The sequence below is a fragment of the Acanthochromis polyacanthus genome, chromosome 9 (genome assembly GCF_021347895.1).
Source record: "Acanthochromis polyacanthus isolate Apoly-LR-REF ecotype Palm Island chromosome 9, KAUST_Apoly_ChrSc, whole genome shotgun sequence".
NCBI lineage: Eukaryota > Metazoa > Chordata > Actinopteri > Pomacentridae > Acanthochromis > Acanthochromis polyacanthus.
Genome location: NC_067121.1, coordinates 28650587 through 28677427, shown reverse-complemented (window position 1 = coordinate 28677427; position 26841 = coordinate 28650587). Strand labels below are relative to the sequence as shown.

The following is a 26841-nucleotide window of genomic DNA, read 5'->3' as shown; positions in this document are numbered from 1 at the left end:
TGCTGTGATCTCCATGTTTAACGTTTGAACATGCTTCTTAAATAAATAAATAAACTTGAGACTTTGGCGCCAGATACAAATCTAGTTCATGCTCTGAAACTAGTAGCTGATGGATGTCAAGTTGTGGGGCATCACTACTGCGTGAAAGTACAGCCAGCCTGTACAACACACTGTGTTCTAGCACCACAGACAGCTCCGTCAGTTCCCTCTCCCTCCAGCAGGGGTCTCACCCCGGTCAGGTTTCCTAAGCGGAACCATCCAACAGCACCTCCTCGGAGCGGCGGAGCGTAATAAGCGTGGCACGCAGACAAAACATCAACAATGTGAAAGGAAGGTAATGAAATTAATTCCCACTTCTGCCTTTAAACATTGTGTGTTTTGTGATTTGACCGTTTTAATGCGCAGTTCGTCTGTTTAATTTATAAACTTACGTTCGTTTCGTTCCCCTAATGTCGCGTTGCACCTGTACTTTAGCATGATAAGCTAATTAATGCTAACTGCCTGCTCAATGTCAAGAAGACTGAAAGTTGCCTGAACGTCCTTGGTGTTTACTGTACTGAAATAGAACTGTTACGCAGTTTCGAGTTATTACAATGGCTTAAAAAATTAAAGAAACTGTCTAAAATGCACGTAGCTTGTTCCTGTTAGCTGTACACAACCTTACAGATTTATCTAAATCCACACTAACTTATATAATCAGAGGGGAAGATTGTGTCTCGTCAGTCCATATATACTTTGAAAGATACACACAGAAGATAGTGTATGTTGGAACAGTTAGAGAGCATATAAAAACAGTACGAGGTGCCACCTGCATAACAGTATTACAATTAATACTGTAAAATACTATAGGTCTAAGCATACAAGCAGTATTGGTGTGATGAGAATGTAGAATCAATGATTATTTTCTCAAGTAGCAAGATCTCATTTCTATTGGTGTGACTAGAAAAGGGCTCATTAGACATCAGTTTAGGAAAAATTCGGGAGATGTTCAAATTATGATAAATTCTCGTCCACTGAGTTAATCCAAACTCTAGTCAAGTTTAAAGGACAATGATCAGACCAGCAGCCAATGACTGTAAAATGTGACTGTGTTCAGATAACAGAAGAAAGACAGTTTGATTGAGCTGTTTGTGTGATGGATGCTGGCATGTCAGTTCAGGCTGTAGCCAGACATTTCAATGTCCACAACTCCACCATTTGGTTTCTAAGTGTTTCAGACAGCTCTGGATGTCTGACAAGATTCTGTCCCCTAAAATGTCCATCAACCCATCAACAACATTCAGAACCTCATTAACTATGTATTGCAGATGTGTGAGTTGTTACTGACATGTAGTTTCTGGTCTATGACTCCACTCTGAATCAACTTATCATTTTCATTGTAGTGGATACCAGAGGTGCCGAGTACTGGAACAACAAATACTTATTTCCCTATGTAAAATCCAAAATAAAGGAATGTAATAAAAATATTACATATTGCATTTATATTTTGTTAAGGATACACATCTTGGAAGGTGACAAAGTGAACATCAGCTGGAAGATAAGCTTTCACATCCAGGCTCAAAAATACACTGTTAGATTGATTGTCAGAGGAAACAGTCAGTGATATCAAACGTGCTCGAGAGCAGGTTAATTCATTGTAAACAACATTAGCTGCTGGACAGAAACCGGTGGCAAACAGAGCTTTAGTCATCAGACGTGCATTTCAAGTGGTCATATTCTCCAGATCAGCAGTCAGACAATGAGTTCTCATCCATCATCACCTCATCTGTCTGCTGAGCCGCTGGCATAATGACATTTCCTGGCACTGTCTCCAAACAATTATTACTGAAGAAAATAAAGAAATTACACCTCAGGGCCTGTGATAATAAATTTGTAACACAAATGGCACCAATGTCGAGTGAACTTACTTTATGGCAAATTAAGTCATCGCTGCTGCTCTTGCTATGAGAAATAACATCCCCTCACTCCCTTTTTACATCTCAGAAAATATTTTTGATGGCAGCCAGCATGTGGAATGGGATCAAGTCTGTCCCAGCTGGTCTTCTGCCCTTTTCCTATTTACCTTTCAAGGACAGAAAACATAAATTGATCTGTGGTATATTAAGAAACAGGTTATGTAGGTTTACATGGGCTTGGGTGATTTGTTTCAATCATCCAGATCCGACGAGTTTTCCTTTATTGTCTCAATAAATCAATAATTGATAAAGTGCATTTGATCAGTGCTGTGTTGATGGATTTTTTTTAATGGTTTTAACGTTCCATAAGCTAATGTTATTGTCCTCCACGTTACACTCCTCTGGTGAAATAAATTGTTTTGCACTGATTTAATGTTCACTTCATTCAGATGATCGCAACCATCATCGTCCTGACGAACGTTAAACTCCATTAATGTTGTTCAGTCACTAAAGCATCTTAGGACAAGCTAATGTACGCTAGCTCTCTGCTAATCTTGAGGCTAATGTTATTAAAATGTAAGAAGTTTGACACGAAGCATTCCAGAGCCGTTTTATAGGTCAGATGGTTGTAATGTCGTTTTGTTCACAGTATTAACTATATTTTGGTTTCCAAAATGATCGTGGTGAACAGATGTGCTTGTTGTGCAGCAGCTGGATGCAGGTAGCTGGAGGTGAGGATGCCTCAAGCTAGATGGTGAAGTCAGAATAGCACGTTCCCACTTTTCTGAAAAAGTTTCACAGAAAGCATGAACTAGAAGCACAAAATAAATCAGTGATGGTGGCAGGAGTGTCCATGTCTTGTTTGTGCACTGTCAAGCAGAAATACGTCAGCAGAAAGTTGTAACATCTATATATGATGGGTTTACTGCTCTGTAGTAGAAAAGTGCATTACACAAATATTATCATTTCAATAGTAAGAAGATTATTGCTTAATTTGTCGCTGACTTTATGCCTCTTTTCTGGTTTTCTTGCTGCTTTTGTGGCATTACAATGAGTGGAAATCATTACATTTCTCATGGCACTCAAGCAGAGGAAATGTGCACTCCTCTCCTCCATCTTTCCTCCAATGACAGAGCTGGTGATCAGTTTCCAGTTTCTCCATACATACCCCAGTCAGTGACCACTATTCAATCATCCAGGATGTCTGAATCCAGCTATTTTAATCCAAATCACTCAAGGATTTGACAAACTGACCTACCCAGTTAGTATAAACAGGGTCAGCAGATTCTGGATCAGCCAGATGATTGTGGATCTTTCAGTCAACCTACAGAAAATAGGCCCCTGATACAGCTTCAGTGTATTAACTTTTTTCCAAAAATTTCAAAATTTTAGAGGAAAGAACACACAATAGCACATCCCTCCTTTTCAAATAAATACAATTCATGAAGACCGCAGGATGGAATAAAATTTCAAAGCCAGAGTTGAGCAGCTTTTAACAAACTTTTTTTTAAGTTGGTTTTGAAAGTGCTGATGGAAGTGCAGCTCTTCACATCATTTGTGGCTGTTACAGGAAAAGCTGATTACCCAAATGCAGTACAGTGAAATGGTACGGTACAATCTCATACAGAGGATATCCAGGTGGATCTAATAGGATTTACTGTCAAAGTGAGGAGCCTGTTTAAAAGCAGGGACTTCTCTTCAGGAATTCTCTTGATTGTCCTGTTAGGGTATTTCCTCCATAGAGGAATTTTTGGCACCTCTGGTGGTTTCAAGTCACTGAAATGATAAGAATTGTGAAAATTAGAAGTTTTAGCCAGTTTTGTTGATTTGCTTTTGATCTTCCCAAGAATTATAGACATCTTTGTTCATGAAATGCTCATACACACGTGGACAAAATTGTTGGTACCCCTCAGTTAAAGAAGGAAAAACCCACAATTCTCACTGAAATCACTTGAAACTCACAAAAGTAACAATAAATAAAAATTTATTGAAAATTAAATAATCAAAAACAGCCATTACTTTTGAATTGTTGATTAACATAATTATTTAAAAAAACAAACTAATGAAACAGGCCTGGACAAAAATGATGGTACCTCTATAAAAGATTGAAAACTATTTGACCAGAGTGACATGATTAACTCAGGTGTGTCATTTAATTGACATCACAGGTGTTTCCAAACTCATAATCAGTCAGTCTGCCTATTTAAAGGGAGACAAGTAGTCACCCTGCTGTTTGGTGAAAAGGTGTGTACCACACTGAACATGGACAACAGAGAGCGAAGGAGAGAATTGTCCCAGGACATCCGAAAAAAAATGATAGACAAACATCTTAAAGGTAAAGGCTATAAGACCATCTCTAAACAGCTTGAAGTTCCTGTGACAACAGTGGCTCATATTATTCAGAAGTTCAAGACCCACGGGACAGTAGCCAACCTCCCTGGACGTGGCCGCAAGAGGAAAATTGATGACAAATTGAAGAGATGGATCGTTGGAATTGTATCCAAAGAGCCCAGAGCAACCTCCAAAGAAATTAAAGGTGAACTCCAAGGCCAAGGTACATCAGTGTCAGATCGCACCATTCGTCGTTGTTTGAGCCAAAGTGGACTTCATGGGAGACGACCAAGGAGGACACCACTGCTGAAAAAAACTCATAAAAAAGCCAGACTGGAATTTGCAAAAATGCATGTTGACAAGCCACAAAGCTTCTGGGAGACTGTCCTTTGGACAGATGAGACCAAACTGGAGCTTTTTGGTAAGGCATATCAACTCTATGTTCATAGACTCAAAAACCAAGCATACGAAGAAAAGAACACTGTCCCTACGGTGAAACATGGAGGAGGCTCAGTAATGTTTTGGGGCTGCTTTGCTGCATCTGGCACAGGGTGTCTTGAAAGTGTGCAAGGTACAATGAAATCTGAAGACTATCAAGGCATTCTGGAGAGAAATGTGCTGCCTAGTGTCAGAAAGCTTGGTCTCAGTCGCAGGTCATGGGTCTTCCAACAGGACAACGATCCAAAACACACAGCCAAAAACACCCATGAATGGCTGAGAGAAAAGCGTTGGACTATTCTAAAGTGGCCTTCTATGAGCCCAGATCTGAATCCCATTGAACATATGTGGAAGGAGCTGAAACATGCCATTTGGAGAAGACACCCATCAAACCTGAGACAACTGGAGCTGTTTGCTCATGAGGAGTGGGCCAAAATACCCGTTGACAGCTGCAGAACGCTCATTGACAAATACAGAAATCGTTTAATTGCAGTGATTGCCTCAAAAGGTTGTGCAACAAAATATTAAGTTATGGGTACCATCATTTTTGTCCAGCCCTATTTCATTAGTTTGTTTTTTTAAATAATTATGTTAATCAACAATTCAAAAGTGATGGCTGGTTTTGATTATTTAATTTTCAATAAATTTTTATTTATTGTTACTTTTGTGAGTTTCAAGTGATTTCAGTGAGAATTGTGGGTTTTTCCTTCTTTAACTGAGGGGTACCAACAATTTTGTCCACGTGTGTAAATACCAAGACGATGCATAGATTTCTGTTAAATATGGTGACACAAGCATGCATTTGCTTTAATTGTAAATGAACCAATCATTCAGTCCCTAGCATAGTCAGCTCCCAAAGGCCCATTCTACAGCAGGAAGAACATTGCCCATGTCTATGCAATTTCTTACCCAAAATATAAATGCTATAAAGGACTGTTTGCATTGGTCTGCTCAGAAGCTGGGAGGTTTTTCATAATGACTTTCATAGTTGGGGAAAAAGTGTAAAATCCAGATAACTTCAGACTGAGTTCAAAATGTAGTGCAAAGAAAAGTTTCGACAGAGTTAACCGGTTGCATAACTTTGTAGGAGGTTAGGAAGCTGGTTAGTTTCAAGTGAAATGAGGTATTGGCTGGGTGCCTGCCAGAGTGGGTGGTTAAATCAAGCTGAGCAGTCGCTGTTGTTAATTTCCCTTTAGGCTCTTTACACACACAAACGTGGACATTAAAGCAAAACACCACTGCAGTGTCCGACTCCTGCAAAGCGCTGCCACCTTTATTCTTTCCTGCATTTCTGCGCATTTGGTGTCCTGATGATAAATGGATAGAGAATAGGAACGCAGTGGGTTTTCCTCTCTGTGGGATCACCTACTGTACATAAACACTGCTCTCATACTTTGTAAGTTGCTTTGGGATATGAAAAAAACAAATGACAAATAGGTTAAAATTAATGCAATTAAACCAAGCGTTTCCAAAACGAACAAAAGCAGCAGGTACTTGAAAGTACACAGTGGCTTGTAGATACATAAAATCTTCATCTTTTTGTGTATAATCTGTAATTATTCTAGAAGAGGGCTCTTCTTGGTTCCTTCTTTATCAATCAATTAGTTGATCAGATTATTTAAAGGTAGGAAATGCTGCAAATGTACATAAATCTCATGAATCTGCAATGACAAAACATCAGCAGCAGGACAAGTCAGTAACTCAGATTAGCAAAAGAAAAAAGACAGTAATAGAAAAATGAAGCTTTAAAAAAAACAGACTAAACTTTATGAATATATAGAAACTATCAACACTCTGCTGCCCTCGGGTCTTCAAGGAGTTTGTTCCAGAGATGTGGACTATAACAACAAAAGAAAGGCTCACTGTTGGTCTTTGTTCTGACTTCAGGTTTAATTTAAAGGCCCCTACCAGAAGACCTGAGGGTTCTAGAAGCTTTATAGGATAAAAGCAAATCCGATAAATCAGAAAGACCATTAAGAGTTTTATAAACCAATAAAAAGATCATAAAATCAGTTCTAGAGGAGACAGGTGGACAGTGCAGGGGTTTTTAAAAATGGTTTCATGTACACTCTCCTTCTGCTCTTAGTTGACACACATGCAGCCAAGTTTTAAAGCAGTTTTAATTGAAATATACAGTGAACCCTCGCTATAACGCGGTTCACCTTTCACGGCTTCGCTGTTTCACAGATTTTTTTAGTGCAGTTTTTTTATGCTTTTTTTAAACAGTGCATTGTGTTCTGCATCCTGATTAACTAAGGGACTGACCAACGTGAACAGTCTCCACGCCTCGTCTCCTCTGCCATACAGGCCAGCGCTGCCTGCTGTGGACCACTGGATCATTTCTCTCCTTGGTCTCCATGTAGTGAGACACCCTGAAAGACGGAGCCGATGGAGCAGCCTTATTCTTTTCCCCAGCCGTCAACCGGACAGTGGACGTGGTCCCCAGCCGTCTCTGGCCACCGCAGCCGCGCTCCCCAGGAGAAGAGCGCAGGCGCGAGCCTTCCCCACCCCCGACTGCTCCAATTGATTCAGCCGGCCCGCTCTCTGAGGCAAGAGTACCGCTGCGGCGTTCACCTGGCTGCAGCTGCAGCGCTCCCCCAAGTGCAGTATTGTATAATAACTGTAAAAAATAAAGCTGACTACTTCACGGATTTCGCCTATCGCGGGTTCTTTTTGGAACGTAACCCCCGCGATAAACGAGGGTTCTCTTCTTGGGGAGACCAGATAGCAGAGTCACAGTAGTGAATCCTGCAGCACTTGTGTCTCTGTATTGACTTCAGAGAGAAACAGTCGCACTCTGACAACATTCTTCAGATGATAAAATGCCTCCTTAGTTCTGTTTCTAATGTGAGGTTTTTCATTTTTTGGCGTGGGTTTATACCAGCACTTGTAGTTTCAGGTTCAGTGTCTCTCTTCCTTAAGTCCCGTCAGCTTTGTGTCACATCGTCTGACTCGTGCAACGTAAATAACATCTTCCTCTACGTTCCCCAGGGTTCTTCAACCCGGTGTCAGAGGGTGAACCGAGATGGCTACCCGTCGTGTTCCACTGGTCCTATTGGCCTGTGGGTCCTTTAATCCCATCACCAACCAGCACATGAGGCTGTTCGAGCTGGCCAGAGACCACATGCACAGCACAGGTCAGATTCAAACACTGCTGATCGTTTGTGTGTTTCATTTCTTGGACAAGCTTCAGTGCAAGGATAATATTCTTTCATGAAACAGTTAATCAAATGTTTATTGTGAAATATGCACCTGCAGAGGATTATCCCACACGACGTCTTTAACACTTGCCATTTTTGTCTGTTTTGTCAAGTATAGTCAGCAAGATGATAAAAAGAAAGCTTTTGCAGGTCATTAACAGCAGTACAAACAGCGCTAACATATGCTAATCTTTCTGAACCTACTGCGACCCTTGTTTTGAAAAAGCTCACTCAGTCGTGGCGTTGTGTCCTGATGTGAGCTGCCACACAGTCCCAGTCTCAACAGACAGTCTTTTTATACAAACTCACAACCATTTACCTCCTAAAGCTGCTCTGATTATGAGCCCTGGCCTGGTCACATGGTCGTAATGACATCATTATACCGTAAGAATTATACCGGTCCTGAGTCAGCTCTCTCATTCTAAGATGCTTTGTGAATCGATGCACAGTGCAGCATTTCAGTGCGTAGGAACATTAATGCTCTTATAGTTCCCCTTAAACCCTTACCTTTAAGACATCAGCTGACTAGCTTGAGGTTAACTATCAAAAATTACTGTAAGCTGCACATAAAAGCTGTTGTTATTCTCTTTTTGCTGAACATTTGGAGTGCAAGCGCATCTGTTTTAACTTGCATTATCAAACATTGCTACTAAAATGTGAATTAAAAACTTTGAGTCTCTTTGAAGCTGTTTCTAGACTCTTAAAATTGATGCTTGATTACTTAGTTTGATTCTTCTCGCCATTATCGAGCATCTTGATCATTTCTTTATAAAGATTAATTGGTAGAATGTGTCATCAAACGTGAGATCTGACGCAGTATTAATGGTATTAATATCAGTATCTCTAAGAGAGTATTCTTTCTACTGAATCATATTCCATTTTTTAATCAGCTGTCCTGACCCAGAAATGCTGCATTAATCTTCTCTCCCCTCAGGCCAGTACCAGGTGGTGGGTGGCATCGTGTCTCCAGTGAGTGACGGCTATGGAAAGCAAGGCCTGGTGCTGGCTAAGCACCGCATTGCAATGGCAAAGCTGGCGCTGCAGAGCTCCAACTGGGTCACAGTTGATGAATGGGAGAGCCAGCAGCCAGACTGGACAGAGACAGTGGTCACTATGAGGTATAAACCATTTTTACCGCAAAATCAGGTTTGAAATGTCCACGTATCTCAGGATATACAATGGAGAACATGCAGGAGATGGAGAGGTTATACCAGTTTCCTCTTTTCTGTCACCCATTGTCAAAGCACCTCACTGATAATTACATCTGCTATTATAGTTGCTTTTAGTGACTGCACTCAATAATTCTCTGGCTGTTCACTGTTTAATACAGAGTGGTTCAGTGCCTAATCGGTAAGATTTACTCCATAAAAATGTCATTTCTGCAGAGTTCAGAGGAAATGCAGTTGCTGCAAGTGATCAAACATTGTGAAATTACATTTTGTGTCTCCACTTAAAGTATTTGGACCTGATTGCTCCTATCGTATTAGTATTGTGCTATCCTTAAGGATTTGCATTTTCAGTATTAGCTGAGGCTTGAATTGCTGTATGGAAAATCACACTCAGTTTCATGCTGCATCATGGTAGGCCTTAATGCACGAGGAAACCAGCAGAGTTCACAGAGATGCTCTCTGCTTGCCTGCACTCTGCCAGCCCTTCATTATGCCAGCTTCAACTGTTTATGTAACAGACGTTACCAGGTTCCCTGCGCCTAAATTATGGGTCTTAGTCTTTCTGGGGCCGCCAGACTAGTCTGGACCCATATGAGCTCTGGGTTCCTCATGGGGTGAAATTAGGGGCACGGGCTGTTAAATTCATTGGCGGAGAGGGAACGGAGCGGTTGCAAAAGGCTGTCTGGGACATGAATTTGTTTGCACAGAGGCAGGCAGGAGGTGCTGCATTCTGAGTAAGAAGACTTGAAAGAGGGGCAGCTGAGAGTTGGCTCACTCATTATCACAGACGCTTCCTGGGGAGAAATATGACATTTGTTTGGCCCAAGGGAAGCACTGAATACAAAACTGTTCCTCACACTGTATATACACGCGGCAAACATACAAATACTGTATGTGATGTGCACATCAGGGATACCCGCTTGCCTTTTCCCCTGAGATCACTTTTGCAAAATGACCAAATGAGGCCACAGACCAGTTAATAAACAAAGAATAATATGTGTCAGATTAAGTGAATAAAAACCAAAAATTGTTTATTTTCACATGAACTGAGTAACCGCCAAGGGATAACATTGAACATTTATTATTTAAACAAACCGCAGTGTGAACCATTTTATATCACTGTGAATTAGAAAATGGTCAGCAGGCCAGCCAGCATCCTACTGGGGATCTAATTTAGCCTGCGGACCATGAACTGAGTAGCACTAGTGTACATATTTGGGCTCATCCACTTGCAGCATTTGCTCATTCCACTTCTTTCATTTTATTTATTATATTTCTTCCCTGATTCTCATTTTTCAATCCCCTTATAGCTGGCACAAACACTCCAACACACACACAAACATACACACACACACACACAAACACACACACACACACACACACACACACACACACACACACACACACACACACACACACACCTCCTGCTCCTAGCTGTCGATAAGCCGTTTTAGCAAAAATGCAAGGCCTGATCAAGGCATGAAGTGGACTGTTGTCCTGAGGCTGTTAGTAGGCCAAACTACACACCATCTTATTCCTCACACACACACACACACACACACACACACACACACACACACACACACACACACACACACACACACACACACACACACACACACACACACACACACACACATTCAAAAGTTCTGGAACAACCTTAAGAAGCTTTACTTGAAAACAGTGGAGTTTTCCATTCATCTATTTTTAAGTTCCTCTTCTAACTGAGTTTAATAACACTTCATTAGCATAATGTTTGGATTGAATAACAAGCTTCCTGATCACATTCATAAACAGAGTAAAACTGTAATTAATACACAAATACAGACACAATATAATTACTGACAACAAATGAAGAAGTGAAATGTATTCATAAAAACAACAGAATGAATAGTCTCAGTCTGGCTTTTTTCCTGTGCTTGTTGGACAGGTATCATTATGGGCGTATTCTGAAAGAGTATGAGCAAAACAGTGAGACACACTATGACTCCAATGGGAACATCGCTCCTCTCTCAGGTAAGTGCCTTTGATTGTGGAGAACTCGGGATCAGATTTGAAATCTTTTGACCCCTGACTGTTTTCTGGCATTTCATACTTTGTTTTTATTTAACTGAAACGTCTGAACTTGATGAACTGCAGACGTTCACGGTCCCAAAGGGATGACTTTCTTCTATGATCCCCTGACTTTTGCGCCACCAGCAGGTCATAGTTTAACTTTGGTTTGTGTTGCCTTTCTTCTCCACCTCAGCTGTGCTTTGTGTTCAGTGCAGCTTAACTTAGCTGGTAAACTTGGTAAAGATTGGAGCTACGAAGCATCAGCATGTTAACGTTTTGAGCGTGCTAGCATTAGCATCGCTGCTAGAAAGGCTGCAGACTCTTTTTGATATTAGTTTGATATTTGATCCTTAACAAATGTTGCAGGGGAAGGATTTACATTAATCCCACATAATGTGCCTGCGCTTAACACGTGCAAAATAGAAGCTTAATGGTGCCCTGTGGTCCTGACTAACCGTAGTTAAAGATTATCAGGGATGGCTGTAATGGTTTTCTGTGAGCATGTGTGTGTATGAATGCTCACAGGACTGAAAAACTTACAAATGCATAGCTTGAACATGTGTGAGAGTGATGCTTGTTATATAACTGAAAGCTGGCCAATCAGTATTCATGAACATTTTCAAGGATTATCTATGATTTATCAAATAATCATTTACAGGGATATCTTTTGGGTCCAACAGCTTGTTTTTTTTTTTTTACACTACATTGCATAAAGATGACAAAATCTATGAAAAATAGAATATTGGACTGGAAGGCCCCTGAGAGCTCATCAGAGATGAAGCCGATAAAATATGTATTCCATTGGCAAAGGCTGACATTTTTTTTGTGATAGAAAGTCTTAAGTTTCCTGGCTGTTCCAGTCTTCCTCTTATTCCAATTTATGTGGGCTGTGAGTCTTCTTCACACAAGTTCACACAGTTTTCATGTAAAAGTCGAATTCCTTGAATAATTGGTGTTATTATGTGATTTGCTTTCGCCTCCAGCACCATGTGAATCTGAGTTGTGTAATTTGTAGAACTAGTAAGTCAATTTTAATCATGTTGTGCTTTTTATTTGCCTGATCCAGACTCCGAATGTTCACTTTCTGTTTCTTTGATATTCACATCACCAATGCTTACAATTTACAACTTTGCTCCTCAGCAGTATGAACACTCTTTGAGGAGACATTTCACTGATATATCATTGGAGTGCATGTTTTTGTGTGTGTGTGTGTGTGTGATTGTGGACTAGCCAGCTGGCAAACACCCACTGGACTGTTTCCACATATTCAAAACTAGCACCACTTGAGGATTATGTCACTCTTTGCCATCATAATTGCTCCGAAAAGGACACGAAACGAGGACTGAAATATGAATGATTCAGTCAACGGGCCGATCACAGAGCAATCATTCTGGACGACAATCGTTTGAAGGAAACCAATGAGGCTATAAAGGTTAAAGCAGAACTGTGCAGGTTACTGATGAGTGAGTAGAAAACAAAGAAGTCAGTTGGTACTTTTTGGAGGCATTCTTTACATCAGCAAGCATTTTAAACTAACTTGTAATGAATTTATTAGTGATATGTATGAATTTCTATTCTTTTAATTTTAGAAAGCTTCCGTGTGACTGACGGCCTGCTTTGTATGTTAGATAGATAGGTAGATAAGTCATACTTTTAACCTCCCCCCTCACTATTTAATTCTACCTTTCTTCTCAAAACAATAGCAATATCTATTTTTTCTATGTATATTAAGTATTTATCTACTTATGAATAATCTGTGTAATATTAATACTTCTGTTAGTATATTACTGGCATATGCAATGCTGGTATTTCTATAACTAGCACTAGTATATTTTGGTTTATTTTATTTTTGTACTGCATTTCCTTAACCCTCCTGTTGTCTTTATTTACAGGCACGAAAAAAATATTATTTTCTTGTCTGAAAAAAATCCAATAATTCAGAAAAAAAATTCCCCAAATCTCTGAAAATTTGCAAAACCTTCAGGAAGAAAATTCCAATAATTTCTTAAAAGTTTCCCATTAAAGTTTTTTTTTAAATCCCCTAAATTTGGCAAGAAAATATTTTCAAAAAATTAGTAAAAATCTTTCAGTAAAACTTCTAATATTTTCTTTAAGAAAAAATCAACCAAAATCCAACGAAATTCACAGGATTTTGGTTGATTTTTATGTAAATGTTCTTAAGAAACATTTTCAACATTTCTTTTTTTCCACCAAAAAAATTTTTCCAAGATTTGCAAAAATGTTGAAAATGTGGACATCTGAAGTTTTACTTTGAAAATATTTTTGATTTTTTTATCTTTATATAACATCTATTCTTTCCATATTTTCAAACTTTAAAACAGGTCAATTTTGACCCGCAACATGACACGAGGGTTAATGTTTGCTCTGTCTTTGCTGCTGTAACTCTACAAATTTCCCCACTGTGGGATTAATAAAGGCTTATCTTATCTGATCTTGTCTTTTATTAGGTCCGTCTCCAAGGCTAAAGCTTCTATGTGGAGCTGATTTCCTCGACACCTTTAAAATTCCAGGCTTATGGCGGGACGACCACGTGGAAGAGCTGGTCGAGTGTTTCGGTCTTGTCTGCGTCAGTCGGGGGAGGCTGCAGCCGGAGCGGGCCGTCCACGAGTCGGACATGCTGAACAGCCACAGACAAAACATTTTCCTGGTGAGGGAATGGGTGAGGAATGAGACGAGCGCCACGGAGGTCCGCCGAGCGCTGAGACGAGGCCTGAGCGTGAAATACCTGATCCCAGACTCTGTGATAGAATACATTCAGCGGCACAACCTCTACACGGAGGACAGCGAGAGGAGAAATGAGGGCACGGTGCTGAGACCGCTCATCAAACAGGCTCACACACCAGTGAAGAGTCTGGACGACTGATAGACGGAGCTGAACATGGAAACCCTTGAAGTGTAAATTCACTCACTCATCAGCGCGTCCCTTCAAGGATTGGAAGCTCTGTGTACGTCCACTGGACTGCAGCTTGGAAGCGGTTTGAATGTCTACAAAGAAACACTTTTGGCCTAAATGTGTTTTCCAGACATCGCTCGTTTAGAACAGGAAACATCGATCCAGCATTTTGATGTCTAAAGTATCACTCACATGAAGAACTGGAAATACTGAGCCTCATCTTTATGTCACAGTGTCAACTACATATGTTTGCTAAATGTTTTTCATCTTTGGGAGTTTTTACACATTTCTCACATCATTGCAGTTGGATAAAGTGAAATAAAATCCTGTATATTTAAAGTAGTTTTGCCTGAGTTATGTTTTTTTCTGTCAACTCAAGGCTTTTTCCATCCCTGCTCCTGGTGTTTACACAGTCCACCATCATTTATTAAAACAGATGCAGGCATTCAGCATTAATCATTGAATAACTGAATCATATCAGAGAGAAAACAAAATTGAAAACATCCAAAATATCCAATTTCCAAGAATCTTCTTTTAAGAACAGATCTGGTCAGATATATTTCCAATCAATTTTGTTTTTATAAAATATCTAGTGTGTGTGTGTGTGTGTGTGTGTGTGTGTGTGTGTGTGTCTGTATGTGTGGTAAAAGAGCACAGCTCAACCACTATGCTACCAAGTTTTTCAGCTGCAGAATGGAATCTGTATCTTTGTTTCCCATTTCTTCTCATATGGATATCGTGTGGGTGTCTCTGCTCTGCAGCAGCCTCCCAACAGCAATTCATCCTGGATCCATTCAGTTTCCCCATTATCATCCAGCAAAGGATTTAAACTAATCCTGACAGTTGCTCAGCTACAGGAGGTGTTTTCTCGCTGAGGCCAATGGCTGAATGCACGTCTGTGCCACTGATACTGAAGGGTATCCTTTGAAAGATGATGATAATGTGTGTGTGTCTTTGCCTGTGTTCCAGTCTGTAAAGGATTTAGACAGTGGGTTGACTGCAGCCGACCCTGAGGAGAGATTATCAAATTAATTGAGTTATTTAGGCAAGACAAAAGATGTGACAGGCATATTGTGCAGCATTTAATTCTTCCATTTGGATGATTTTAAGCCCTGGTGATGATGCTGTTGTACTGTGAATGTTGGCCTCGCTGCTGTGCCTGTGAAAAATATTCACCCCCTTCGGAAGCACCAGTTGGTGTTAGAAGTCACACAGTTAGTAAAACTGAGATCATCTGAGTGCAGTGAACATGTCTCAAGTGACTGCAGTAGAACAGCACAATGTATCTGGAGGGTCCAGTCACTGGTAAATCAGGGATTCTAGAGTGAAATCATCAAGAAACAGAAGGATTATGGGACAAACATAAATCTGCCTAAAGCAGGACAAAACTGGACAAAGAGAGACTAGCAAGGGAGGCCACCAAGACACTGATGACTCCTCTGAAGGAGGTAGAAGCTTCAACGGCTGAGATAGGAGAAACTGTACATACAGCATCTTATGTGAGAATGGCAAGGAGAAAGCCACTGTTGAAAAAAGCTCATATTAAATGTCAACTATTATTCACTGGAACACACGTGGGAGACTTTGAAGTCAACTGAAAGAAGGTTCTTTGGTCTTATTAAGTTTTTTGGACATCACGCTAGATACTATGGTCTAAACAACAAACACTTCACACAATCACAACCACTGTGTAGCATGGTGGTGGTGGTATCATGATGTGAGGCTGCTTCTCAGCAGCAGGCACTGAAAAGCCTGCAAAGGAAAAGGGTGAAAAGAATGCAGCAAAGTGTGAGAACATCCTGAAGGACAAACTACTGGAGTCTGCATGAGAGCTGCAACTTGGAAAGAGATATGTTTTCCAGTAAAACCATAACACAAAGCACACAGTCAGTGGTACACAGAAATAAGACAACAGGTGAATGTTCTTAAGTGGCTAAGTCCGAGACCAGATCGTAATCCAATTGAGAATTTGTGGTTAGACCTGCAAAGGGCTGTTTACTCACAATCCCAGTGAAACACGAAAGTTTGAGCAATTTTAGTGTAAAATTGCGGTCCAGGTGTGTAAAGCTGGTTAAAAGTTATCCACACAGCTGTAACTGCTACCAAAGGTGCTTCTACTAAATGCTGGCTTGAAGTGGATTGATATTTATGCAGTAAGTTCTTTTACATTTTGTATTTATAATTAATTAGTAGAAATCTGTTTTCACTTTGACATCAAAGAGTCTTTCTTTGTGAATTCTTGTCAAAAATGCCAGATTATATTGGATTCAATGTCGAAAAGGGAAAAACGTCCAAATAGGGGTGAATATATTTCATAGACAGTGTATGTGCTCCATATAGCCACATTTAATAGAACTCTAACCGATTTTTACTCTGTAATTTGACTCTTCATGGCCCTGCATTTTTATAAAACTCCTTATTTAAAGATCAAGTTATACAACATGGCTAACTGGAAGGCCAAATCCACCACACGTGGAGTAAATGGGCCGATTATTAAAGGAGATGGATTCATTCTAATCCCACCTAAGCAAGTAAGCATTCTCCAGCATAAAGCCCACAAGTGTTTGCATTTTATGTATGAATGCGGCATGTCTCCCACATGTAACATGCAGGGAAAGCTAGTGAGGTTGAGGGGTTATTGACTGTGTGAAGGAAGTGGGAGGGCCAAACTATTCTCATAAGAAAGAAAGAAAGAAAGAAACTCTGTAGGTAATCGGATTAAAGTGAGTTTGGTTCAAATTGGGGCTGCGTTTGTTGCACTTCGTCGCCTGCATCCCTCCACAGCGGACCTCCTCAGTGACTGAAAGTAGAGAAACAGCAAGCAGCCAAGATGCCTGTTGATCTGAACGGATACTGGAAGATGATTTCCAACGACAACTTCGAAGAGTACATGAAGGCTTTAGGTGAGTTTGTAAGAGGGTAGTGGCAGTCAGGCCTGGAAAAGACAGAAAGCAAAACTTACATTAGAAACTTGTAAGAACTCCTGCTTAATTTGCAGAAATACAAATATGCATTCAGGATTTTTATTTTTGAATGAATTCAACACAAATGTTCCATGAAGCAAACTGTACTACACTGTAAAAAAGTGTTTTTGACCTGAAGTTAAAGTACTTTTAAAAAATGTATCTAATTTGTCTTTTTGTTTTGGTGATGTAAGTAAAAGTGCAAAAAATTAAGTTTCTAACTCACATATTATATATTTTAGCATAATTGTATGTCTAAAGTTTGCGTTTCTTAAAATTTTCTTGTGACAACAAAACCATCAGCTACTTCTAGTATTATTACAGAATAAAGAACAGGAAAGAACTGAATAACAAATAACAAAATCATGTTTGACACATTATGTTTGAGTAAAGCAAATACTTAAGTTGGAAAAATTGAAATTTTCAAGGTGACAATCCTTAAATGGACTGCAGCAATGCCGTTTGAAAGGAATCAAATGATTTTAGCACTTCTTAGTGTCATTATTATTACTTATTAACTTCATTTTGATAAACTCAACTCCACTGCATGTTACCAAATACAGCAAATTATTTAAGTTTGTTCAACAATTCTCCATTTTTCAGTGCACTTTGCCTCAATATTAGCACCTTTGATTGCAAAAGAAGTGTATATGGCAAGAAAAACACAAAGAATTCACTGCTTCTCTTTGTCTCCTGTTCATTTTCTCACCTCATTTGGGGGAGCAGATGTAAATGTTGCCATCAGGAAAATTGCCAACTTGCTGAAGCCTGACAAGGACATCACTCACGACGGGGACCACATCATCATCAAGACCCTCAGCACCTTCAAAAACTACAACATGGACTTCTATGTGGGCAAAGAGTTTGAGGAGGATCTGTCTGGAGTGGATGACAGGAAATGCATGGTGAGTGTTTGATCTGTGGGTTTAATAAATGTTAATTAGTGCACAGATGATGCATCACAAGTCAGACACCGAAGGCACTAGTAAGGTATTATGTACTGTAAATTGTTTAAAGTTCATTCAGCTTAGAAACATAAATTCTCCTACTACATTATAAATGTAAGTTAACTGCGCATTTAATTTTTTAGCTCATAGTCTTCTTATGAGTGTTAAGCCAGCTGAATTAAATTCACTGGACTTGAGGAAACAAGATATTCAGTTGAATTTCTTCTTCATTTATCCTGGAGAACTTAGAGGCTCAACTGTTAAAACCAATGGAACCAGTGTCAGTAATGAAAAAATACTAATAATGGAAATAAAAGTGAGGCTCTTTCTGGTTACAGTGAGATCAATTATAAGTCTGCAAATGCAGGGACAGAATTCAGTGCTTTTTGCCATGTTAAAGCTGTTTTCATTACTATGAAAATGAACAACTAAACTTGTTTAACATGAATTCAAGGCACAAGGCAAATTTTCCACCATGTCAGGTTTCTCAAACCACAGAAAAAATATTTACAGAGTCTCTGGGGAGCTTGAAATTTCTACCAATGCATTCTGGGAAGTAGAATAGAATAAAATAGAATAGATTTAGACAGTAAATCAGGAAAGACAATGAAGCCTGCTTTAATGGTAGTGTTTTTCTTATAAGCTTCTTTTCATGAGTAAAGTTAACTCTCATTTGGTCATTCATTCAACTCATTTTTTATTGAATTTGAAATTAAATGAAGTTGATTTGACTTCATTCCTGTGCGCTGTTTTACAGTGCAGATAAATTCCATTACTGCAGGTGTGTGCGCTTGCGGCACTGACATTTAGTCTATATAAACCCTCCAGAATGCAGCATAATGAGCAGATACTGTGGTGACATCTGGTCATTTTATACAAAACTTTCCTCCCACTCACAAAAACTTTCCACAAACTTGTCACACTCTTGTTAGTGAATTGATGTAATGAAGACTGATGTCAGACACCGCAGAGAAAGAGCCAAAGCGCGGACTTTCAGTTAATCAGTCTGTGCCACCGAATACTGAAGAGGATAAAAGATTATCTGTGGTGTTAAAACCCTTTTTTGTATGCTGATAGGCTGATTATAGAGAAGCTATTAGTGATTTGGAGTGTGTCTAGGAGAGGCAGAAGTCACATCTGCCTGCATAGGAAGATTTTATCTGAATAATTATTTTAAGTGGTGGATGAGGAACATCTTCATAATTATAAACTCTACATTTCAACCAATATGTGCTGCTCTGAGATGCATCTTGCACTGTGATCACATCTCCTGCAGACCACCATCACCTGGGAGGGCGACAAGCTGGTTTGTGTGCAGAAGGGAGAGATTGAAGGAAGAGGCTGGACCCACTGGGTGGAGGGAGATGAGCTTCATCTGGTAAGAAAACATCAGTTCCTGCCATGAATATTAATATATGCAATTTGGACACTTTAATCCAAGTCCAAAATGCCTCTCAGCGCTGTATGTGCAGCGCATATATTTTAATGTGTGTCTCCACTATGAATTAGCCCAATATCTCCAGCACCAGTACCATTAGTCAGTGTGGTGTGCGGACAGAGGAGAAATTATTTCTGAAAGTTACAAGTGTGTGGCTATGACTCACTTACAACCAAATAATTCATATTATTTCTGCATAATAACTGCTTCTGAAGTTAGTGCTTCAAGGGGAAACCAGACAGGCTTACTTATTTTGATTCCCCACTGTTCCCTCCAGATCTAGCAGAAAGATTGATGTGAGATGTTCTTTCATTCGACTCTTGTGTTGATCAGGATGAATTGGGACTATCCGGCACAGCAGCCATGTTCCTTTATCCTGGCTCTGCAGATTTAAGCCCCGTTAAAAGAGCTTCAGCAACCTTTTTTTCAAACATCTCTTCTGTGAAATTCATAGTGCGGCCTGTAACAAGCATCTGAGAAGACTTTAAAGTCATGACGAGCACATTAGCATTTTCATTAGCTCAGCATTATCAGATTTCCCTCTTTATGATTACTGCTATCAAAGCTAAGTAAAAATAATCTGCCAAATTATTTGGTTTAAGTGGTGCCGACAGATGTTTTCAATCAGCAGCCATGAAATTAGTTGTTAGTGGAAAGTTCCCAAGAGCTCAGAGAGGCCTTGGATATGGAACAACAGTGACCTCTAGTGGCAGAGAAGGCATTGCAAGTTGGATGCATACTTGGAAAAATGATAAAATGATAAAATGTATTGGAAAATTGTCTTTAAGTTTGGTAGGTTTTTCAGATCAATTGAAGGATTTGAGAAAACTGACCTTCTCCAACAGCAAAACGACACCATTAAAGATCTCCATATCACAGATTTAGATGCACTGACCAAAAGCAGCATTCATGTCATGACTTCATTTCTTGTCTTGATTGTAGTTGCCACTCATTTTCCAACAACTACTCCACAGTTCTGCATAATATCGGGAAAAAAAACTGACATTATGATATTTTGTTTTTCGGAGATACGTATCAAAAATACAGGAATTATCACCAGATGGCCTGAATAACTCTATTTACAAAGAATTATTCATCCTAGAATGATTACAGTGATTATGTTGGGGAGTGAATCTGCATGGAAAATAAAAGACAATTTTTGAAAAGCCAAAAAAGCCCTTTTGGAACCCTCCTCATATGTTGTAACACTGGCAGAGGCATTCAGAATAGTTTCCAGCTGTGGATGGGGTTGTACTCATCACACTGAGCTTTGTGGAGCTGCTTTAAATGAACAAACACTGCAGCCAGAGTACCTGCTTTGGGTCAGCATCATCCTTTCTGTAGCTGAAATATTTCCATGCAATGAGTGTTTCTTTTTGCAACCATGTCCTAATTTTCAATACATCGTAGAGGATTTAAATCAGAGAAAATTATGTATTATCAGACTTCTCCTGCAGGGTAATCGTGTAAAATGAGAACCCTGGAGGTTATATTTCAAGTCAAGCATCACAAAAATAGCTGTTCTGCCTTATTCACACTGCCCTTTTTGCAATGTCAGTATTTTGCATTCACACATCCCAATGCAGATGCTTTAAAGCAATATATTGTGGAACCCTGAAAGTTAACTTTCTACTTATCTTGGAAGAACTAGTTTAAGACAATAAACTGCAAACTGCCTTCAAGCTACATTTGTTATTCTCCTTGTGAATATCAAAGCTTTACTATCTGGAGTTTCTTTTTTAATGTGACTGTTGTAATTGTTTTCCCTAGCTCTTGTGAGTGTATGTGGTTGTCTGATTAATGGATATCTCTCATTGTCTGCTCTCACTTGCAATCAAAATGAGACTACCTGATGAAATAAAGTTTAATAATCTGGAAAATGCATTGCTCAAAGCTGGGAAGAGTCCTTTTACGGCTTACAAAAAGTTAACATTTTAGTTTTCACAGGACGGTGATGTAATGTAGACGTAGGTTAGACTAGTATAGAATGGTATAATGGTATCTCTTACTTACTGTTGCTAACTCGGACATTTGTAGCCCACGCTGTCTTCAGGTTGTTCAAGTTTCCTAGTTCTTGCTCAGCTGCGGCATTAACTCTTGTGTTGTCCTGGGGTCAGATTGACTGATTTTAAAGTTTGAAAATGTGGAGGAAAAAAAGCTGTTTTCACAGTGAAACTTCTGATGTCCACATTTTCAACATTTTTGGGAATTTTTGAATATTTCTTGTTGGGAAAAAAAAGAAATGTTAAGAAAGTTTCTTAAGGACATTCACAAAAATTCAACCAAAATCCAGCAAATTTCACTGGATTTTGGTTGATTTTTTTGTGGATGTTCTTAAAGAAATATTAGAAGTTTTACTGATGTATATGTAATCAGTTTAGATATTTTAATGATTTTTTGGAAGATTTTTACTCCTTTTTGAAAATATTTACAAGAATTTTCTTGCCATATTTGGGGGATTTTTATTTTATTTTTTAAGGGGGAGGGGGTTGCTGAATTTTTCTTTTTTTTAAATTTCAGACAAGAAAACAATATTTGTTAATGCACGTAATTGAAGACAACAGGAGGGTTAAAGGGATTATTACTGGTTAAAAATGAAAGCAATTCCCATTAAATTTACATTAGCGACATCCCCTTGCTAAGTCATTTCCATTTGTCACCATTGCTTTACTATGTTTTTGCGGGTTAATCTGAAAATTGTGTTTAATTCTCTGCAGGAGCTGAGAGCTGCAGGAGTTGTTAGCAAGCAGGTCTTCAAAAAGTCGTAAAGCAGACGTTGCCCCGAGCCGACAGATCGTCAGATAAACACATCTGACACAACCTGGGCCTCTGACGTACAATCCAGCGTTCCTTTAGTCTCTCCTTATATTCATGATCTTATTCTGAGTATTATTTTCACCTCATTTATATTCTATCTACACCGTTGCCTTACTTTGACAAAGCCAGTTCATATGAGGTGGATATAAAGCGTTGCATGTAACACCATAAACAGCAATGCTCTGTATTTCTCTCTGTTTGGCTGCTTTGATTAGCAGGTTTAGATGGGCTGGATGCAGGTATATTGAGGTGTAGTTAATCTGATGGATGAACCACACTGATGAATGAAATAACAAGAGGGAGCCTTGTGGATGAGTTGAAAAGAAACGTAATATAATTATTAAGTTGTATTCTCCAAATGATTGTTGTGGATGGAAAACTGTAAGATCTCAGTCTGGACTTCTTTGTTCCTGGTGCTTGCTCAGCAGAATGCATATCTGATGTCATAAATGTATATATTCTGAATTCCTTTGGGACTGTGCCACTGATAGTAAAATGAATCGATAAATAAACAAAATAGTTCTCAGCAGATTCTTTTGTCTTTTGTGGGTGGTTAAAGCTTCCAACACATCTTTATTTTCGCATTCCGACACTGAAATAAACAATCCTACTGCAGTTTAAAGTTAGAAGCTCTTTTTATCTGCCTTTGCAGCCATGTCAGAGGAATCTGAGGTTCTCCACTTGTGAATGAAGCAGACAACTGGAGCTGTGCTGTGCTCTGAATCAGCTAATCTGTCAGCTCACTTTGTGCTTTGCCATTACCAATTGTCGAGTCTGTAGAAGCTGTCTAACTCACTTGCTCATTCTCTGCTGCTGCTGCTGCTCACGCTGCTGTTCTGGCTCCTGCTGCTTCTTGTGCATTCCCGCCCGGCCACCATCTACCTGCAGACTCTGTTTATTTATGATTCCCCAGGGGGTTGTTATTGATTCCTCCCTGCTCTTGCTCTGGGTGGTTAAAAAATGATGCTCTCAGGGAGAGGTCAGAACAGAGTCGGACGCCAAAGAACTGCATTTATTCTCAATAAAATGCTCCCTAAATTTGTGTGTTGTCTGGCTGGAAGTCAGTTACTCAACTCTCTTGCTCTTATTGGATCACAAATCTAAAATACAAAGTCCCTCTTTGCTCTTATTGTTACTTCAGTTCTTTCTATTCATCTTAAATCTCAGTTCAAGATGTGTTTGTTCCAACATGATAACAGCATAAAACCCACACTGTTCTCTCTTTAGAAGTTGCAAATCTATTTCAAATAAAAACTTGCACACAAATAACGATTTTTTTCAGCCGCAACAGGCTGAACTTTAAAAACCTTTGCGTTCAAAGTTCACACATTCTGGTTTAGTATCTCAGATTGCCACAGAAAGAAAGATCAAATAAAGAGAAAGAACTGTTGGCACATGTTACAAAACAGCTTCTCCTGTCTGTACATTGTACACTGCAGCGTGTGCATGTGTATTTGCTTAAAGGTTCATGTGAGAATGAGAGTGATGGTGTGTGGGCACCCACTGATTCAGCCCTTAGTAACCTCCTCCAATGACCACACAAAGCCTGAAAGAAAAGGTCAAGTCTCCCTCCCTCCTCCTCCCAAACAACCGTCCCTGCCAATCGTCTTTAGGCAGTAGAGTCACTTATCAATAGTTCTCTGCCCTCATGCCCCTGACCTGTATATAAGCAAGCGTACAGCCTGCCCCTTTCCCTCCTACCACTGTCTAAAGTCTGCATACAACAGTGCCACCAGCTGCCACCATGCCTGCAGACTTCAATGGAAAATGGATACTGGAAACCAATGGCAATTTTGAGGAATACTTGAAAGTGTTGAGTAAGACACCTTTAATCTCACGTTTGGTCTGAAATGTTTGAAATACATATTAAACTAGTGTTAAAGGAGGGATGTGGCACATTTTTAGAAGCTGCACAGGTAAAACATTCATGCTTTCTCAGTTTTCCTGAGAGCATTTCAATTTGGTTCTACCTTTTGTACATTATTCAATATAGATTCTTGTACAGTACAACTAAAAAAGGCAAATTTGAACATGATTCTCAATCAAAAGCATACTGCCTCATCTTTATTATTTCAGCTACAGACTGTATAATCACATGTCGCTGTTCTGCTCCCAGATATTGACTTTGCTACCAGGAAAATTGCCATCTCCCTGTCTCAGACCAAAGTGGTGACCCAAGATGGAGACAAGTTTGAGTTCAAAACACTGAGCACCTTTAGGAATTATGAGCTGGCCTTCACTGTAGGGGTGGAGTTTGATGAGTACACGAAGGGACTAGACAATAGAAACATCAAGGTGGGTTCACCTCTCGTACGTGGAGTCCATAATATGTCCATATAAGAAAAGTATTTAGATATTCAATGAAGTAAAAGTAGGAATGTTACAGTGTAAAAGAAAAGCTGCATTCAAAATTGTAATTGAGTAAATGTACAAGGCATTAGCATCAAAATATAATTAAAGTAAACTAGCCATTATATATGCTGGTCCAATTAAAAGTCACACACTTATATTATACTGTTGGATTACAGTTAATAATATGCATATCACTATAACCCTCCTGTCGTCCTGCAGGTCAAATTGACCCGTTTTGAAGTTTTAAAAATGTGGGGAATATATATATATATATATATATATATTCATAGTAAAAACTTCCACATTTTCAAAAATTTTTTAGGAAATTTTTGAACATTTTTTGGTGGAAAAAACAAATTAAAAAAATGTTTAAGAACATTCAGAAAAAAAATCAACCAAAATCCAGTGAATTTCGCTGTCAAATTTGGGGATTTTTTTATTTTAAAAAATAAAACTTTTGAGGGAAACTTTTCAGGAATTTTCTTCCTGAAGATTTTGCAAATTTTTATAAATTTGGGGAAATTTTCTCTGAATTTTTTGACTTTTTTCAGACAAGGCAACAACATTTTTTGGTAAGGACAACACGAGGGTTAATATTGCAGCTGGAGCTAATTGTATTTAGTTTTGTAGCTGATTTTACTCTAAATTTGACATTATCATTGTCAACATGCACAATAACTACAGATTAAAGCTTTAAATTAAATGCAATGGAGTACAATGTACAGCGTTTGCCTTGGAAATATAGTCAGGGAGAAGCAGAAAGTAGCACACCATGAAAATATCTGACTAAAATGCAAGCACTTCAGAATTCTACTTATAAGATACCTGAGTAAATGTATTTAGTTACATTCCGGAGCACATGGAAAAAAGAAAAAGGGAATTCTATAACACTCAGTTTATATGGTAAACCTCTCAGAGTACAACAACCACAGTTCACGAGTACTACAGAAATGATTAGCCAATGATGTTCTAAGCACATTGACTAATTCTTTTTAATCTAATAAAATAACTAGATATAAATAAACCATATACACAGCTTACTCTGCAGAATAAATATCTGATATATGCATGTATTCTAAATTCCTTTGGAACTATGTAACTGCTAGTAAGGTCAATTAATGAAAATCTTTTGGGGTTTTCTGAGTAGCTAAACCTTCTACAATATCTTTACTTTCCTGATCAGACACCGAAATAAACTGTTCTTACTGCAGTTTGAATTTAGAATATCTTTTTATTTACATTTGCAGCCTTTGCGACATGTTAAAACAATCACTTTCTGACTGTTGACAGCATTTTTGTGAAGCAATAAAAAGAGATATCTAAAATCTCCTCTTCAAAAGCCTGTGATTCTAATACGTCAACAAAATGAGACAAGAATTCTGAAGCTGGTTTTATTCATTGCTTAGATTTCTGTTGTGGAATACGTGCATGTTTTGATAGATAATACCTCATATCGCATTTACGAGTTAATATTCTGAAAATTTTTAATATTGTCTAGTTGTAAATAATTAACTGGGGAAGTTTAAAGGTGATATCCATCTGTTAAACATTTGAATGTAATAATAATCTTAAACTTATTGTATTATTACTGTAGTATGCAATTACTGGACGCGTTTGAGAAATCAGGCAAATTTCTCTTCACATGGTTGTAAAGAGTCATTGTTAGAGCAGTCATAATATGTGTGTATTACATCAACCAAAAGCATAAACTGGTGAGTCATCATGGTTGCATTAACCTCAGAACAGCCGTGTGAGCCTATGAGAGGGGAATATTTACTGTTCAGTACAAAATGAAAAGATCCACGTTATTTGTTTCAAAAGGTTTCAAATGTTGTCTTGTAGTGTTTGGTTACCTGGGAGGGGGACAAGCTGGTGTGCACTCAGAAAGGCGAGAAGTCCAACCGTAGCTGGAAACACTGGATCGAAGGAGACAAACTCTACCTGGTGGGTGACTGTATTGATCTTCATAATTGGATTCCTGTGAAATTTCTGAACCATAACTTGGGCTTATATATTAAAGAGAAGTGTGCTGGATTAGTGGGAGGCTTTGCGCAGCAGGAAGGATTGATAAGTTTAGAAGTTTTCACACCGTTACTGCTCTCATACTTTTTAATGAGCTCTTTGCTGAATAACATGAACGCATTTAATCTCTTCTGCAGGAGCTGACGTGTGAAGATGTAGTTTGTCTTCAGGTGTTCAAGAGGAAAGAATAATATCTGCTTTCATTTTTTCAGTTAAAATCAAGGCTTGCACATCAATACAACTTTACATTTTCCAGAATATATGAAGAAAAATCATGAATAAAGGTGCTTTGAGAATATA

The 26841-nt window shown here is 38.9% G+C and overlaps 2 protein-coding genes across 2 annotated transcripts; both read left to right on the top strand.

The window, feature by feature from the left end:
• The first annotated feature begins 216 nt into the window (after positions 1 to 216).
• Positions 217 to 26841, top strand: LOC110948050 (nicotinamide/nicotinic acid mononucleotide adenylyltransferase 1). Its single transcript, XM_022189424.2, has 12 exons — positions 217 to 334; positions 7656 to 7801; positions 8799 to 8982; positions 10964 to 11049; positions 13557 to 13970; positions 17692 to 17870; positions 19189 to 19290; positions 21121 to 21125; positions 23881 to 23984; positions 24284 to 24462; positions 26362 to 26463; positions 26679 to 26841. Exons 2-12 carry the CDS (start codon positions 7690 to 7692, stop codon positions 26730 to 26732), a joined length of 1521 nt encoding a protein of 506 aa, XP_022045116.2. The 5' UTR covers positions 217 to 334; positions 7656 to 7689; the 3' UTR covers positions 26733 to 26841.
• On the top strand, positions 16525 to 22693 carry rbp1.1 (retinol binding protein 1, cellular, tandem duplicate 1). Its single transcript, XM_022189427.2, has 4 exons — positions 16525 to 16905; positions 17692 to 17870; positions 19189 to 19290; positions 22068 to 22693. Exons 1-4 carry the CDS (start codon positions 16833 to 16835, stop codon positions 22116 to 22118), a joined length of 405 nt encoding a protein of 134 aa, XP_022045119.1. The 5' UTR covers positions 16525 to 16832; the 3' UTR covers positions 22119 to 22693.

Bases quoted from the DNA above. Each gene is read 5' to 3' on its own strand.
- rbp1.1 (XM_022189427.2), top strand. From the start codon at position 16,833: ATGCCTGTTGATCTGAACGGATACTGGAAGATGATTTCCAACGACAAC. The intron at 16,906-17,691 runs GTGAGTTTGTAA...TTGGGGGAGCAG, and splicing joins AGAGTACATGAAGGCTTTAG to ATGTAAATGTTGCCATCAGG. The intron at 19,291-22,067 runs GTAAGAAAACAT...AATTCTCTGCAG, and splicing joins AGGGAGATGAGCTTCATCTG to GAGCTGAGAGCTGCAGGAGT.
- LOC110948050 (XM_022189424.2), top strand. From the start codon at position 7,690: ATGGCTACCCGTCGTGTTCCACTGGTCCTATTGGCCTGTGGGTCCTTT. The intron at 23,985-24,283 runs GTAAGACACCTT...TTCTGCTCCCAG, and splicing joins GGAATACTTGAAAGTGTTGA to ATATTGACTTTGCTACCAGG. The intron at 26,464-26,678 runs GTGGGTGACTGT...TCTCTTCTGCAG, and splicing joins AAGGAGACAAACTCTACCTG to GAGCTGACGTGTGAAGATGT.